Source organism: Echiichthys vipera (assembly GCF_963691815.1).
Source record: "Echiichthys vipera genome assembly, chromosome: 1".
NCBI classification, from domain to species: Eukaryota; Metazoa; Chordata; class Actinopteri; order Perciformes; family Trachinidae; genus Echiichthys; species Echiichthys vipera.
Window position 1 is genome coordinate 22,472,777 of NC_139826.1, and position 17,907 is coordinate 22,490,683.

General features: G+C 41.4%; 1 protein-coding gene across 1 annotated transcript; it reads right to left on the reverse strand.

Annotated features, from left to right (window-relative positions):
- Nucleotides 1-6,399: 6,399 nt before the first annotated feature.
- cmtr2 (cap methyltransferase 2) lies at nt 6,400-16,166 on the reverse strand. Its single transcript, XM_083912362.1, has 3 exons — nt 16,144-16,166; nt 10,086-11,345; nt 6,400-8,617 (listed from the first exon to the last, which is right to left on the reverse strand). The coding sequence occupies exons 2-3, from the start codon at nt 11,334-11,336 to the stop codon at nt 7,580-7,582; spliced, it is 2,289 nt and encodes a 762-aa protein (XP_083768488.1). The 5' UTR covers nt 11,337-11,345; nt 16,144-16,166; the 3' UTR covers nt 6,400-7,579.
- Nucleotides 16,167-17,907: the final 1,741 nt, after the last annotated feature.

Below are 17,907 nucleotides of genomic sequence, written 5' to 3' on the forward strand. Positions count from 1 at the left end.
CGCCACAGCTGCAGAATGGTTTAGGCTACAGATTCTGTAGAGAACAACATCAGACCTTATAGAGTAGAAGTGTATATCTGTTAAGATTGGTTTCATTTCTTATCAACAATACACACAAGTTTGTTGGCTCATATAGTGGTCATGCAATTGCTACAAATATTAGATTTTTAGCTAATTGATGAAAACATTTATAGTGAGTTCACACACTGAGGTCTGTATTATTGCGCCTGCAGTTGAAATAATACAATCTCATATTTATACTAAGCAGCTGAACCCAGTATGTTGCTTATGTTCTACAACTCATGCAAAATGGCAAAAAAATCATTTTGGTTTTTTTTTTGGTCTCAGGCTCAAGCTGAACCTGTCTTGGTCTTGGCTTGGTCTGTCGTGATACTCTTTGGTCTTTTTAGTGTCTTGATCTCGGTTTAGACAGTCTTGACTACAAGTCTAGTCTTCAGCGTAGCCAAGTTCTCCCACACCGCTCCTCTGCACCCTGCACTGGCTCCCAGTACCACTCGAAGTGGTACCAGTCACATTGCAGTTTACATCCAGACTGTCCAGACTTTCATAACATATGCAGTGAAGGGAGGAATTTGATAAAACGTATTAAGAGTATTTTTTATTGACCTTTAGGATTTAAAATGTCATCACTTCGCTTAATTTGTGTGAAATGTCGTCAAAATTAATTCTTGAGTTGGTCACAGTGACCTTGACCTTTGACCTCCAAAACGTAATCTGTTCATTCTTGAGTCCAAGTGGACATTTGCCACATTTGCACAAAATCCCTCAAAGTGTTCCTGAGATATTGTGTTCATTAGAATGAGACGCACAGACGGATGCACAACCTGAAAACCTGAAACATAAAAACACTTAAACCTCAAATCCAAGAAAATAAATAAAAGAACAGTAAGTGCAGAGAAGGCTCTGAGGAGCTAAATGTATTGAAAAAATCAGTTATGAGGCTTGTAACTCAGACAGGATTTTAAAAAACAATGAATAAAACAAGAAGTATTATAGTTGTTTTGCTATGCTGATGATGTTTTGAGGAATATTAATACTTTATTAACTGTAGCCCTCGGATCACAGGGAGACGACTGACTGACTGCCTGAGCTGAATCCCTCTGATGAATACAACCGGCTCTGTGGGGAACCAATCTCCTCCTCACAAGGTTTCCCGTCCTGCTGCTTTATTTTTGTTACATAACAGGAGTTTCACTTCACCTGATCTGTCAGCATCTTCTCTCAGGAGACAGCAGAGCAAAGGGGTGAGTCTCCATTCGACAACGATGTGAAAACAAAAACACTCACAGAGTCAAAGAGTCTACATCTCATTTATCTCAGCCATGAATGTTGCTACTGTTGAGATTTTGCATGAGGTAATCATCAATATGGCGGTCGGCTCCCCCCAAGTTTGAAGCAGGCAGGAGCACCGACACAGACGCAATAATCAAACAACCAATAGCAATTTAATTATGCGCTATATCTAGAAAGTTGTCACTGCTTTACCTTGCTGTCTTACAGTTCTTTCGGAATGGGGAACCAAAGCCGTTAATCCAGCTATGCTAGCTTCAAAGCCACCAGCCTCCTCCCACAAAAACAGTAATTTTACCTCAGAACACGGGAGTTTCTATTGGTTAGTTGGTGTTATTAGCTGAGCACAGAAGTAGTGCACTATACTGTATACTGTAGTGTGCACGCCATTTTGTAGTGGTGATCGAATTCTCTGTGGTCAATTTCATTCACTATATAGTCTACCATAAAATACCCACAAGGCATGAGTAATTGGAGCGTACATACGATGTACACAACATTGCATACCACAATTTTTACCAGAGGAAAAGAAGAAGCAGAAGAGGTTCTAACGGTAGCCAGGTATCTGAGAGCTAACTGCAGTTACGAAAACTCGTTACTTGCGAGCTTACTACTGTTACTCGCTCATGGAATAAATTAACTGCGGGCCATTAAAGCTCGCAACCAGGACACACAACCACTGTTAACAAAACCACACTTTAACACCATTGAAATGTCAACAATTTATTTGGGATTTAACATCGAAATTAACATCCACATCAATATAACCTTTGATTGCCTGGTTTGTATCATAAACAGACTGTAAAATTAGTTTACAGCTCTCTTTGTTTACGTGATGCTGGACGCACCCGCTTCCGTCACATATACATCCGACGCATCCATTGACGCATAGATTTGTTCAAAAATTCCAGTGTGATGTCTGAAATCTCGTTTGGTCATTCCCTATATGGTGCACTATTTAATAAGCACTATATAGGGAATAGGGAGTGAGCGAATGAGGTAAAGATTTCGAACACAGCTAATGTATGACGTGAATCTGAACCCTTTGAGACACCAAACTCCTGCAATAACACAAACTAACCAACTGATCGAAGCAGCTGTAGAGTGGCGATTTGAACCCCTTCAGGGTGATTCAAGTCCTGCATCACCCTGTCGGGGTTCAATTTGCAATAATGAGCAGCTCGCTCTACATCATTCCTTGCATAGCACTTAAACAGATATTGATCTTTTTCCTTTAGGTGGCTGCTGCCCTCGAGGGCATAGATGGATAGAACGGTTTCAGTTCAGCTGCCTGATGGCACGGCAAAGATGTGAAAATATAGTGTACTTAAACTGCTTTTTTTATTTTCTGGTGGCTAAAATACATTGAGCTGCAGCCTCAGCAGTACAGTGCTGTGTCTCTTCTTGTCTGCTTCTCCAAACTGGGGGCGTGCCGACCGCCATCGACTGCGGTAAATTCACTGACTGTGGAGAACTACATGATACAACCCCGCTTAAAAAAAAAAAAATCAAAACTATCAATTTAATATTTGGTTGCCCTTCTGTGTGAATGGATGCAGACTGACCTACTAACATTTCATCACCACACGAGTTCACAAGTTCACCATCTGATTACTTCATCCACACAGATTGGACTGTAGTCGGACACAGAGTGCACTGAGGACAGATTACATCCCCGGGACACAATACGACCCAATCACTTGACTGAATCACACACACACATACACACACACGCGCACTTACACACATACACACACACACACACACACACACACACACACACACACACACACACACACACACACACACACACACACACACACACACACACACACACACACACACACACACACACACACACACACACACACACATCATTTTCTTTTTACATAGACTCAATGTACAGAATTTTTTTTTTGCTTTCTCTTCCTGTTTTACATGTAAAGAATAAGGAAATCATCAGTTTGTGTTAATCTGTCTAATTTAATTGGGCGGTTGGTGACGCTGCAGCCAGACAAGGAAGAGAGATTATTAGTGAAATATGACTTTCTGATTTTCTCTGATCCAGTTTTCAACTGTAATCCACAAAACCACAACATCAGCAACTCTGGAGATATTACACTTATAAATGAAAAAAGAGTTTTGTGTGGTAAGCGGTTGACCCAAAATAATACCTATCAGGACCGAACAAAGGACGCCGATCAAGTGGTAAAAGCAGATTAAAGAGTCATCTCTCCTTTGACCTGTGTTTTATGATCCCATCCAGTCTTAACAACAAGATCAGAGGTAAAAAAGAAATGTGCTGTTGTTAGAAGTAAAAAGTAATCTTCTGCTTAGTGGTGCGACACGATTAAAAAGAAGAATCAAATTAATTATAGGCTTTGTAATGGATTAATCCAGATTAATTGCATATCAATATTTGACACAAGTAGCAACATTTTTCAATTTAAATGGATTTTGATGTATAACTTAATACATTCTAAAAAATAAAACAGTGCTTTATCGGTACATTCAAGAAAAGTGGAAACCTTACATTGCAAAAATATTAAGAATAATATCCTTGGAATAAAATAAACAGTTCAACATAGAGTGATTTTTCTCCATGGGAGGCAAATTCTTTCTTGCACAATTCTTACCCAACCCTGCTCTTGTCCCTGTTTCCACTTGGTCCTTTCTTAGAACTCAAATGTCGCCCACTGAACCCAGCAACAACTCATCATCTCGCTTCTCATCAGTTTAATTTCTCTGTGTTGTGTCCTGTGCGTCAGCATTACAGGCCAGGCGCAAACTTGTGCAATGAGCAACGTTCCGCACTGTGCAAGAATAAATTGCGATTAATCGCGTTATTTTTTTGTTGCGTTATTTTTTTGTTGCGTTATTTTTTTGTTGCGTTATTTTTTTGTTGCGTTATTTTTTCGGTAATTAATTAATCATAATTAACGCGTTAAAGTCCCAGCCCTACTTCTGCTACTATGCGTCTTTAAATCAAAACAACTAAAAACCGAGTTCACTGATGAATCATTGTTGGAAACATTTGGGATAACGCAAGTATACAAATTCACAAAATACAAAGGTGTAGCTGTTCTTAGGCCCAATCACATTTCTCATTTTTACCTCAGTTTCCAACCCCTACCCCTGTAATTCCATTTCAAGGGGTAGGGGTTGAAAATTTACCCCTACGAAATGGGACACCCCTTCAGTCGCTATCGCCACCCTTTTGCGCTTGTCTGCAGCAAAGGTAAGAAAACAAAGACGTCTTCAATGCCTGGGAGTGATGGTGGACTAGTTTGTTTCTTGAAGTTTGCCTAGCTACGCAACATGCTAACTAACACATGTTGGTCATTAGCTTCTTTGGATTCTATAATAATGAATACTATCTCATAGCCCTCTGTTTGGAGTGTGGGTCTGATTAATCTCTGTTTGGTAACATTTTAATACGGAAAAGTTACATATTATAAAGTATTGACAAAGTGTTTATATCAACTAATGGCACTATTTTTTCAACCGTTGTTCTTTTTTAACATAATGATATTGGCCTACATGATGACCTATTTCCTACCTTTATGATCGGGTTGTAACTTATTTTTGTAATTATTATGAGTTCCTAGTTAGTCTTATTGTTAGCACACAGAGACACACAAAGAGATGTATGTGACTCCTGAAGGGAACCTACTGCAGGCGTGATTGCTTCCATCTTACAGTAATATCCAACATCTGGTTAGTTTTTTATCAGCAGGTGCCGGAGGTGAAGGCGAGCTGCAGAGATGCTGCATGGACGATGCATCTCCTTATTCACAGATGATGAGGAATCCTGGTTTCATCCAAATGCAAGGGTCAGCTCCATCTGCAGGCACTGCACTCATTCAAATCTACCAAACTAATGCCTGTATTACACAAAGTAAAGAAGCTGAGATATGACTGTGGTGTAAGACAGTCACAACTGTTATCTCACATTAACAGATGCGCAGAATATAATCACACTACTTCGTGTGCTATAATCCCTGGCAAGCACTCGGGTAGAGGCTCAATTCAGGGTCAAGCTGAATGATAACCATCATACATTAGCAAACATCAGGCTGTACAAGCCGACAGTATTTGAGCATTCCCATTACACAGCCTCCATATTTCTCACTGCTGTGTCAAACTCACCCTGAAAGCTAATAAAACGCATTTAAACTAGAATCTGTTCAAACCTGTACGCAGGCAGGATTGTTTTTTAATGTCTTTGTCGTGTGATTACAAGTTTATTAAGAACTTGTGTATAGAGAACGAAAGATGATTCCCTTTTATTACTTGATATATAACGTTTACCAGAGATCAGAAATTCAGATTGAGCTCAGATTGAGACGATGACAGATTTGGTGAAGTTAGCAGGAGATTATGTGGGACTACGTCTGTTTCTCAAAATAAGGTGTTAACAAAGGGTACATATGCAAAATACATATATGGAAATGAGATTACTTGGATTATATTCACAGGAAGTATAAAACCTCTTACATGTGTCACTTATAAATTGAAGAAAACACTAAATTGGGAGAGAAATTTTGGGTTGCTGGAGATAAAAAAAAAAGATCTGACAATGACTGATTTGACTGACTGACTCAAAAAATATTTTTTTTGTTGAAACAATTTAGAGATATTCCAAAAGAAAAGACACAATCTGGGCTGTTTGAATGCATTCAACATACAGTAAATGTCAGTGTGGCTGCATGAACACATGACACTTCTGATCTCTGACAAACACGAGTAATTGGAGGAAACAATCTCTTGTTTTTCTTCTAGCTAAATAATTATAAAGGCATTTTCTTTTGAAATTGCAAACACGGCTGGTTTTGGCTTCCATACATCTGAATCCTCCCCAATCCTCCTCAGCCAGAAACTAAAATATGAATCATATGAGTCCTACATTTCACGTAAGCTTACATTTCGTCACTTCTGAATGGTTTCAAAAGCATTTTAGTAATGGGTGGTTTTCTGTCAGAACACCAGACTTCAAACAAAATGCAGATTTCCATTTTCACAGTGTTAGTAGATGTTGAGACATTTCTGTTGCCCCAGGGAACACAACACTGAGACTTCATGTCATCTGTCAGTGCACATTTTTATTCTTTTTTGTAAGAAAATTAACTCCTCAGTTACATTGTGATATTATAAACCGGAGACTTAAAATAAAAAAACTGCACATAGGGAAATGCAGCATTTACTTGAATTTACTGAAGCAAATATATGTTTCTTTTCTTAGCAGCTCATTAGTTGTGTAGCTCATGCAGTATAAACATTTTTGTGCCCACAGGCTGTCCTTTCATATGTGGATAAAACGCTTTTTTCACTGGACACAAAAGAGAGAAATTAATTGTTCAACAGTAAGTCGCCCATAAGCTGCATGATGGCAAAAAGACAAAAAGATCTTCAACATCCTGGGATGAAACATATTGTAAAACACAACCGGCGCTTCAGGGTAAAACTCTTGCGATTTTCAACACAAACCATCTGTGACTGGCTGGAGGTTTCGACGACTGTTTATTCAACCTCCCTAAAATCCTCTGTGAAATCAGTCACGGATGAGTTCTGTTGATCAAGTGCTGAAAGTAATTTGCATTTTCATGCACTGCAAATTTGTATCATCAGACAATGTTGTTCTCGCCTGCAGGTTATCAAAAGCTTTGAATATAATGTAGCACACTGAAATAATAACAAAGATGATTTAAGGGTGAAGTGAAGGTTTGACCTTTTTTAACAAAAAAACCCCATCTGATACACTAGTGTGTTAGATATCAGCATTATTACTGTTGGATTTTAGCTCATCAGAGATATTAGCAACGTATATGGAACTGTAAATGTAACTCGATGCACTCAGTTAAAGCTGAAAAACAAATCTGTGGAGTCACATAGAAGAGATCTTACCAGACTTCTGCTGCTCATCCCTGCTAGAGGCTAGCAGCTACATTAGCTGTTAATAGCATAGGAGACTTGGATCTCTCACTAATGTGTCTGTGGTTGAGTTGCATTGTGGGTAATGCAAGTAAAAATGCAAGTAGAAAAGACAAAATCTTTCGTTTTTCCGCTTTCATTTTGATCCTTTCTTTCAAACTGTCCACTGTGAGTCTGACAATGTTACAGCAGCACAAGTACTCTTTTAATATCAGCGCACAAAAATGATTCAGCGTAGTTAAAGAGTCGGCTGTGATTCAATGAAAACAAGCTGACACATAATGACAGCTTATGAAGCGACAGCATGTACCCCAGAGTCACAGCTCACTAAACTGCACTATGATTGCATGAGCAAATGCAGCTTCTGTTGGATGATTTCAGAGTTCATGCTCCGCAGGAACTCAGTCAGTCCTCCTGTGAGCAGTTCCTCCATGGGAACAAACTGCAGCACCTGACTGTCACACCCAGGCGGCAGATTTCTACCAGAGTCTCCCTCTCCTCTTAGCAACTGACCCATGCATTTATGGACGTCAGTGAGGACAGGAAGTATTTTTGCGGCTGTTTCAGGGCAGAAGCCAACACACACGAGCACTGTCCCGACCAAACCTGAGGGTGGCGGGCACCTGAATGTGACAGAGTGAAAACACGCGTGCAGGCAGAGCACAACAGCTGCGGTGATACGGGTGAGAGCAGAAGACACAGGGAGCAGCAGGGCATCCCCGGAGGTTAGGGTCTGCAGGGAAAACACAACACAACCTAAGAGCTGCTGCTGGTACAGCGGCTCCCCATCGTGCAGTGTGATACCACCTCTGTGAGGAACTGAAGGCTCTGCAGAAAATGTTAAGACTAAATCCCCCAGTTGGCTTTCACAGGTACCCCACACTGAGCGGCTGCCAAACACGAGACACTGTTTCTGCCTTTTATCCCCGACGCAAAGAGCTGCAACATTGGCAAAGATGGAGGCCGCGGAAACCACGTGGCAAGAGTCACAGGGGGGTGTGTGAGTCCAGTCTGCTGCTCTGTCCATCAGGGCTTCATTCAAGTGGTTCAACAACCCTCCTTCACAGAACGGAGAGTTTCGGACTGCAGGCAGTACAGGCCCGATGATAACGTACCATGAATCCATGTGACACTTGGACAGGGGTCCTTCCAGCACGCAGCCAGTCCCGGCGGCCTCAGTGCAGTGTCTCTGTATCCAGGCGGCATGGCAACCCCTCTTGATGCGTTCCCTCCAGCACAGGGTCTGCAATTCCCTACGTTCGTTGAAGGAACCTGTTTGCTTCTTCTGTCCCAGAGGTCGGCCTGCTGAGACACTGCAGCAGGCGGGGCTCACCGTGTTACGAGAGATCCATCGGCTCCGTTGCAGGAAGGTCACCTACACACAGAGACCCTTGGTTAAGTTACATTTTTGACTTCCTTTTTGAAAGCTTTTATTGCTTTGAATGCCAGTGGCAAGTAACTAATACATTATACTTCTATTACTGTATGAACCAAACAATTAATATCTATAATTTATCTGAAGGCCACTTAGTTTTTAATCAGAGCTTCTCCATCTGCTGCAGCCCTGAAAACAGGGAGACGATTCTGTGTGGGTTTAACATACAGATGTTTGCCCTTTCATTTGACCTCTGCCTGAATGCCGTAGCGTCATTAAGGGGGGTCAAATATGATTTATTCAAGCGTTAGTTTCATTGGCTACAGTATATGCAGTGCACACCAGGTGGCACATGTGAGCAGCCCAGATGAGTACAGACCTATGCTACAGACGGGCAATGGGAGAATCGAGATGAAAACATTTTGGGAATGAATCACAGCACTCTATCAAATTATCTGCTGGACTTTTACAGTATACTTACACATTACAGAGTCTTAATTTCATAGTGGACATATTATGACCATATACGGTGTAAAAAAACAAGTGGACATACGTGCTTCAGGATCTGAGTGTGCCTAAACCTTCATTCATACAGTTTATGGTCTCAATCTCTAGATTCAAGTCTTCTTCGATACAGAATGCCGTTCATTTAGTAAATTAGGATCCCATTTAGAGTAAAATAGATCAGAAACAGTGGATGCTTTAGGGCGGGGCTACACAGCCACCTGTCAATCCGGATATGTGTAAACATAGTTGTATGTGAATCCACAGCTGTGTGGACATTAAAAATAACAGTGACTTGTTTTTGGGTGTTTCTTTGACCGTCTCTCACTGTGTTTTCACTTCATCACACTTCACTGGAACATTTTGACCACTGGAAATACAGAGTTCAGTCGCACTTTCCGAACCGAGCTACAGTAGTTAGCACTAGCGTTACAGGCATGTGTCACTGCAGGTAAATAGAGCCAACAACTGGAGCACCCCACTCGCCCGCCGACTAAAGTATGCCGACTGACTCGTGTCAGCTGGTTGAAAATCATCAAAGCCGTGAACCTGGAAGTCAAAGGATGACTACTCCTGAACTTCTGTCTTTGGTCCGGTACAAATTTTCAAAACCCATAAAGACTCAAAACTGCACTAAAGTTCTGGTCATATTTGTCATTGGGAAAATATATTTTTAAGGACTAAAACAATATTTAAACTGAATTGAAGACTTAAACAACTTTGAAGCTTTATTTTTTGGTGGACAAAAAGTCTCTTAAAAGCTCAGTCAAAGGGAAAGTTGAACATCTACAGTTCCATGACCAGTCAACTAGGAAACTCCATCTGCTGACAACCTGAAAACCATGTGATATGATCGAAAGCTCTAACAGATACCAAATGGACCTTCAGCTGCTGGGTCAAAGGTCAAGACTGAACTTTGCAGCTCAGTTACATCACAAGCTCACGGTCTCTACAGACATCCTACCTGGAAGCGCTGCAGGTACTCCTGAGCCGTACAGTCCCTGATGTAGTCGAGCCGCTGCCTCTGCTCGCTGCTCATTGCTTCGAACAGTCGCAGGTTTTCTGAGATCGTCTCCACCTGCAGCGCGTGGAAGTACGAGCACACTTCTTCATGTTGTTTCACAAAAGACTCTGGGATGAGCGAGCTTGGGAAAAGCGCCTCTCGGTCAGCCAGATGTGGTCCATAGTTACGGATCAGTTTGGAGAGCAGCGGCCTCACGGCTTCCTTGCCGTCGTAGTTCAGACACACGACATAAACCTCAGAGTTGCCCGACTTGCTGGTGGCAGGTTTGAAGACGTTGACAGAGCGGAAACAGCAGTTCAGCAGGTAGAGAAGGCAGACAGATGAGTGTTCATACAGGGTGAACATCTTCAGCACGAAGGAGCCACCTGGACTCAGAAGCAGCAGTGCAGCCGTGATCTCACAGTAATGCAGCGACGCAACCAGCGCCTCCTGCTCATCCGGCTTCTCCTGGCAGTCAAAACTACCGTCCGCCGTCACCACATCGACTCTGTGCATGTTAGCCACAAACGCCTGCAGCTCCAGCAAATGTTTCTGGATCATGATGTTGCCTGTGTTGTCTGAGCCGAAGAACCACCAGGGCAGCGTGTTTGCAATCAACCGATCATCCGCGATCGTTGTGCTGCCCCCGTTGGACTCGTGGTACGGGTTGAGAGTGTTGGCGGCCCAGCTCCAGTCACAGTAGCGCGTGGACTCGCTGGTTTTGACGTAGTGGTTCAGAGCAGTAATAAAGGCCCCTGGAGCTTCACACAAGTGGACCGTGTTCAGCTCTCCATTTTGAAGAGCCTCCTCCGGAAGAATATTAAAGGTTCCCAGGATCTCAGAGAACTTGCACCAGGCCTGAGTGCAGATCTCCGCGTTGGCAGCAGAGCGTACGGCGGCGATCACCTTCCCAGCTCGATTGGTGGAGTTGGTGTGCTGATGCCAGACCTGGACGTTTTTGTCGCTGAGCTGGTTCTTCACATCGTTCAGCAACGCCTTCAGGGACTGCAGCCGGGGGTGCTCCTCCGCAGGGTGTCTGAGAGCAGAGTTCGGGTCAGGGATGCACCACTCCCCGTTGAAAGGTTTCACATAGGTTTTGACTTTACTAAAAAGAGCTTGAATCTCGGTCAGTGTTTCAGCGTCCAACGCCATTATGTGGTTACAATGCTGCGCTTTGCCGACTTTCCTCTTGGTCCCACTGCCGGAGCTCATCCTCCACACCTGGTGAAGTAGGACAACAAGGGTAAGAAATACTCAGATTAACAACCGCATCATCCTCTTTGTATTTTGATGTTATCCACCAGACTGCTCGGGGTTCATGTGACCTGCTTTACATGCCACAGAACAGCAAACAGAGACTTCACAGTGAATTATACCGAGCCCCAGCTCTGCAACCCTTAATTTTTCTCTACATGCATGAGTGGTGTTGAATTACTAATGTCGACTCATTATGATGTGGTGCCCTCCGGCAACAGGGCAGACTGTAAATACTGATGATTACCTTACAAGGCCAGAGCTTCACTCAGAATAACAGGAGCTTTTCAACGTAACTGCCGAAACACAGCGTCTATCTAAATGACAGAATTTCCTCGACACTTGATATGCACTGACGCAAATCTGATTCTTAGATTGAGATTATGTCTCAGTGCAAAAAAAAGTAAATAATTGGAAATTTAAAACCTGACTATGGACATTGTGTTTGCCTGTAACCATTTTGTAAGACAGAGCTATTTGTTGCTTGCAGCTTTTTGAGTTTTGGTGAGAATGGCTGAGTGTGAGCAACCACAGATATTTGAATGCATAAAGATGCATCGATAATCACTTTATAATCGCATTGAAGCCCTCTAAATCAAATCGTGAGGTGCCTAGAGAATATTCCTACATCGAGTTTTCATAATTTTTACATCACGACTACATGACATGACTTGGATTAAAGGTTTTTGTTGCTGTTCTGTCAACTTTTCATGAGCCAAGTATTCTGGGGTTGTCTGTCTGTCTGTCTCTCTACCCCCAACCAGTCAAGACAGATTGCCGTCCGGCATGTTTTTTGCCTGTTAAAGGGAAGGTTTTCGTTGCTATTGTGTGCACAAGATTGCTGGATAAATACTGTATACAGATATTATTATTGTTATAGATATTGTGATTTACTGCTGCTCATGGAGGAATTGTTAGGTCTCTGTGAATCATGAATAAGCCAGAGTGTGGTTTAGACCTACTCTATATGTAAAGCGTGTTGGGATAACTTTTTTTGGCACTATAAATAAAACTCAATTGAATTTAAGAAAACAGCTTAGTTTTCAGTGACCGTGTATTCTTCAGATAACCCAGTAGGTTTTTAAAAGATTTATTTTATCCTGGAAGGTAGGAGAATCTTCTCAACCGGCAGAGTAACACCTAATTGTTTGTTTTTTTTACAACATTTAGAGATATGCAGTTTCACGAGACAGCAGAGTGTTTGTTCGCCACAGCATGGCTGAAACAGGAGCGTGTCCATCACGGCGTTCTAAAAGAGATTTTTTACAACTTAGGTAATTATAATTATTGAGCATTTTCTAATTCGTGACATGAAGATAATTTACAGTCGGGATCAAATGAAGCCCGGAGCTAATCCTCGGCTCCTGTGCACATGATTTAGCTGACATCACTGAGCAGGAGAGTGTATTTCTGGGTCATTTGTTGATTAGAGTGCAGCGACTCAGTGATGAATGGCAATATGTGGAATAAAGCTAATGGCACCACATTCATCAATTATTCCACATGAATCATATTGCTAAGCACCACTTGTGTGTATGAAAGTCATCTTCTCTCTGTGCTGTGTTTGTTCAACTGCTGTTCACATAAACTAGCAAGAAAAACAGCCTGATGTTACTGTTTTATCCATAAAACATAGTTAGGAGGTGATTACGAGACTTCAGATAAAGATAAACATTGAGTGATAGTTAATTAGGGTTTAATTACATCTGAATTTATAATCTCTGATGTGCTGAGGCACTATAATAAATCTTTGAGGCCTCATTGCAGCTGCAGTAAATGCAAGCTTAAAGGGACATTTCTGTATTTTTCAACCTAGACCCTATTTCACCATTTATTGCTGTGTACGTAGGTGTTTTTATACAGAAAAGCCGTCACATCGGCAGGCAGGCAAAGGCGACAATTGGCCGTGCTGTCTATGTGAACCCGAGCCGTAGTATTCTTCTTTTTCCAAAAGCCAGCTTCCTGGGATAGGCGTAAAAAGGCGTAAACATGTGACGTGACGAGAAGCACAACATGTGACGTACAGGCTATGCATCGTAAGAAGTCACCGTCCCAGTGATCTGAGAGATTAAGACTTTCCCGACCGCAATAGTCAGCATCTCACAGATTCATAGCCTCTCCAGCTGCTCATCTCTACGGTCAATATTTTGCTGTCGCAGCTGAAGTGATGACTTGCTGACTCTTTATCCTGTGATCGTCTGTTTCCTGCTTTTAAAACTCCCGGCTGTGGGTCTCATAACAGTTCACGTCAGACAGCTCCGCCCAATGTGCCGGCACATTAGGGGGCTAAATCAAGCCGCCTTGTTGTCCAGTGTAAATACACCTAATGTATAGTGACTAGTGGTAAGTTTTTTGATAAATAGTGTCTGAATGAGACCTCATCATCTTTCCATAATGGAGTCAGACCTTTATTAACAATCTGAGCCTGTCAGTGGCAAAAACAGGCACTTTTAGTAGTTCAATGATGGTGCACCTTTGCCCCGGTGGATTACAGAGCAGCCCGGTTCGATTATATAACGAGTCTCGAAATAAACTAAATAAAGACAGGTTTTAATAACTTCATATAGACACGAGATCTGTGAACCAGGATGTCAAAATACGGTCATTTTCAACATATTCTCTTCAACAGGAAACGTTTAGCACTATGGCGAAAATGGGCCGCAACCGTTATGTTTAGTGTGTGTCGGTTAGGTTCAGGCATCACAACCCCTTGGTTTGGATTATAAAACAGGTTGTGGTTGGGCTTAGTATTTCCGGGACATGAACTCATGAAAACGTGGAATACACACAAATTACTGTGCATCCTTTTTCGTAGTTAAATGTACGAACAGTGAATGGGAACAGCGCCAAATTGTGTCTAAATCTGGAATCACAATAAATGATGAATAAATGATCAACCACCAAATTATTTCTCTACCCAGGGTGAGAGTTCATTTCATGTTTTCAGTTTAAATATTAGAAATGTCCATTACTTTACATGACATGACATTACAGGTGTGCGTGAGTGCGTGTGTGTGTGCGTGCGTGCGTGCGTGTGTGTAACGTTACAAAATAATTAAGCTGAAGTTTTGTGTTGATTACATTTTAGTCTATCAGTATTTTACGGTTTAAAACTGTTGGGGAGAGGATTTTATTATGAATAAATAAGCTTTTATAAAGTAATTTCCTTTTGTTTGATTACATTTACATTTTTACTGAATATCAATAACTTGAATATGTAATTAATTGTCTAACAGGTTACATAAATTGACCGATATTTTATTAGACAGGTACTAATAGCTTGACTCTTCTCTTTGTAAAGACACTGCAGATCAGTGACTTGACTTGAGACTTACACCAAATGACTTGAGTCACGTGTCTGGATAGTTGTAGCTACGAAACATATTAAGACATGAAGTTTTGCCAATAACAAGAAGAAAGTGTTTCGGTTTGCTGCTCCCTCCGCCTGGAAGAGTTTACAGAAAACTTTAAAACAAAATCAGTTGGTCTCATTGAACACATTTAAGGGGAAATGGAAACATCCTGCTGTAGATGTTTTGCCTGAGGCTTTTATTATTGCAACTGAAAAGTTTGTTGTTTTGGATGCTACGTCTTTTATTGTTTGTGTCCAACTTGTGTTTGTGTGTATGTGAGACTGTGCTGCTGCCTGTCTTCGCCAGGACACTCTCGTAATAGAGATTTTTCATCTCAATGAGTCTTTTTCCTGGTGAAATAAAGGTTAAAGGTTGAATAAGGAGAATGAGGAGAACCCTGTCACCTAGTGTCTCAAGATCGTATTCGCAACAACAAAATATAATTAAAAGTACTCGGGTTGCCAGGTTGGTCAGACCCGGCCCAGTAGCCCAAAGAAGACCAGAGTCTGTTTGAGCCTGTTTGAACCCGTCCCCTCCGACAAATCGCACCATAAAAACAAGTACTGCAGAGGAGTTTGACTGACAGTTACCGTAAACATGAAAGTTAGCTTACCGATCAAGGAGAAACTTAGCCATTTCGGCGTGCGTTACAATACCGTTTAACTCTTTTATTTCAGTCCATTGAGTGAATTCTTGGCCTACATTGACTCGGATTTTTGCCCGTCTCCGTCACTCAGCAGCTGGGACAAATAACACAGCTGCAGGATTGGCAAACTCCATTTCACCAGTGCCAGCCTACAGTAGCTGCACCAAACAACAGGAAACCCTGGCAACCCCCAAAGCCCAACGCTATTGGCTGGTAACATGTAAACAGAACGTGACAGAATGTCAAACCCGTCAAAACTAATTATATATTTTAATGGATACTTTCACTCTGTACCCCTCAAAACGCCCCGTGGGTGTATTATTATCATTATTTTTAGACATATAGCTTTTAAAAAAGATTCCACATATTCAACCTTTCAATAAATAAACTTTCCTTTAAAACATATAAACGTTTCCTGCAGTCTGTTTTAAAATCCTTTAGCTGCTCACTCAATCCTCGCAGAAGTAATAAAGTGAGGTGTTTCACGATGACCCTTACAGACACAGCTGCATGTGCTGTGGTGTGAGCACAGTGAAAGACTGATGCATGATGAATAGATGTAATGTAACACAGAAGTTTATCCTCGGCCGGAACTGGACGGACGCTTCCTACAGGCGCGGTGTCGCGGTGGACCGGGCCTCTGAGAGCCGCGCTGCTCCGGCCGGAGACAGAGGGAAGTGTGCGGGAGACATTTATCTGCAGTCTGAGCAGCTGCGTGTCCACCACAGAGACACCAGCAGCCTGAAAACACTCAACACAAACTCACCACACTGAAGTTCCTGCTGCCAGGACACGGAACAAGCGCTCATGTGAGTCACAACCACACTGCGCATGCGCCCGCTCCAGAGGGCGGGGCCTCTCTTAAAGGAGCACGTCACTTTTTTATCTGATAAAATAAAAAATAAGATTACAGTGGAGGTAAATGTGCTTATTATTTATCTCCTGAAAGTTCATTTTACGTTCATACTTTAAATTTATAATTTTACACTTCATCATTATTATTATTATTACTATTTATTAAATTATTGTTATTATTATTATTATTATTATTTAACAATGTAAATGTTTTAATATTCTCTTACAAGTTAAATCATCCGCATTCAAAGTACAAAAGCCTCAGCATTCAGATGTACTTAAAGTTTTGACTATGTATAATCTTTATTAAAGATTAATAAAACAAATTTAAGTTAATAAACCCACGGGGCGTTTTGAGAGGTACAGAATGAAAGTATTGCTTTTCCATAAAAAAATGTATTTAGTCTGAATTAATATTTTTTAAAGAATTTGACGGGTTTGACAATGACTGTCTGTCAGGTTCTGTTTCCATGGTACCAGCCAATAGGTGCATGTATTGCAGGTTGCCAGGGTAGTCTGTTGTTTGGTGCAGCTACTGTAGGCTGGCAGTGGGTGAAATTGAGTTTGCCAATCCTGCAGCTGCTGAGTGACCGGAGACGGGCAAAAACCAGTCAATATAGGCCAAGCATTCACTCCATGGACTGAGATATATTATTATAATTATTATATGAATAATAATATATAATTATAATATATTGTTTTAATGGGCTTTACAAACTGTCTGTATCTCTGCCTCCAGTTTACTTCACGTTGATCCCACTATGCTCATGAAAATGTAACTCAGGCTTTAATAAGAAATATGTGACGTAAAAACAGGACACTCCCAGACAGAGTCTCATACATAAATAATGGGCCTTTGGGATATCCAGGTGCAATTTGGATTTACAAAAATGGTGGGTGTACACATTTTGTCATCCGATTTACTGCTATAACAGAGACACCTCTTGTAATATTAATGTGTGCGTTGTGGAGTTATCTTTCTATTTATATCTTAATGATGCCACAGTGCTGTCCAGATGCTGGTGCAGGAACACATCAATTCAGGCCGAAGTTTGAAGAGGTTTGAGGAGAGGGAATAGCTACGTTTGGAAATGCTGAATAAATGAAAGAAAACCCATTTGAAGTTTTGTTTTGTGAAGGCAAACAATTAATATATGTGACTGAATGCAAACTGCTTAACAGGATCTAAATGATCTATTTAGTGCATTCCTGCAGCGCTATCAGAATTATTTTCATTGCAGTAACTTGGTTAAAAGATGCTTTTAAGGGAGTTTTATTTTTGAGGTGAGTAAAGCAGAAAACACGTGTCCTCAGGGGACGAGGAGAGCTTTGAGTTTCCACTATTCAAATCAAATGCAACAGCATATATATATCACGATTGATATTATTAAAGAGATTGGGGGTTTTAAAGGTCGTGTGTCACTATGAAAAAAATGAAATGTGCTTTGCAAATGGGAAGAGAGACAGACAGCATCCATACTCGATGTGGTATATTATTCCTAAAGGGCAGCCACTCTCCAGTTCTTTCCAGCCTTCAGCTCGATCAGGTCCACACAACAAACCAAGTGTGAGACTCACAAGGACACTGTCCTCTCAAAACACAGCTGCAAAACTGTGACACACACACAGGTAAGGTAGGTTTGTATTTTGTATTTCGAAACCTTATTTATTTGTT

Excerpts from the sequence above, each read along its gene's own strand:
- cmtr2 (XM_083912362.1), bottom strand. The coding sequence starts at position 11,336 with ATGAGCTCCGGCAGTGGGACCAAGAGGAAAGTCGGCAAAGCGCAGCAT. Across the intron at positions 8,618-10,085 it reads AGTACCTGCAGCGCTTCCAG|GTGACCTTCCTGCAACGGAG; the intron begins GTAGGATGTCTG and ends CTCTGTGTGTAG.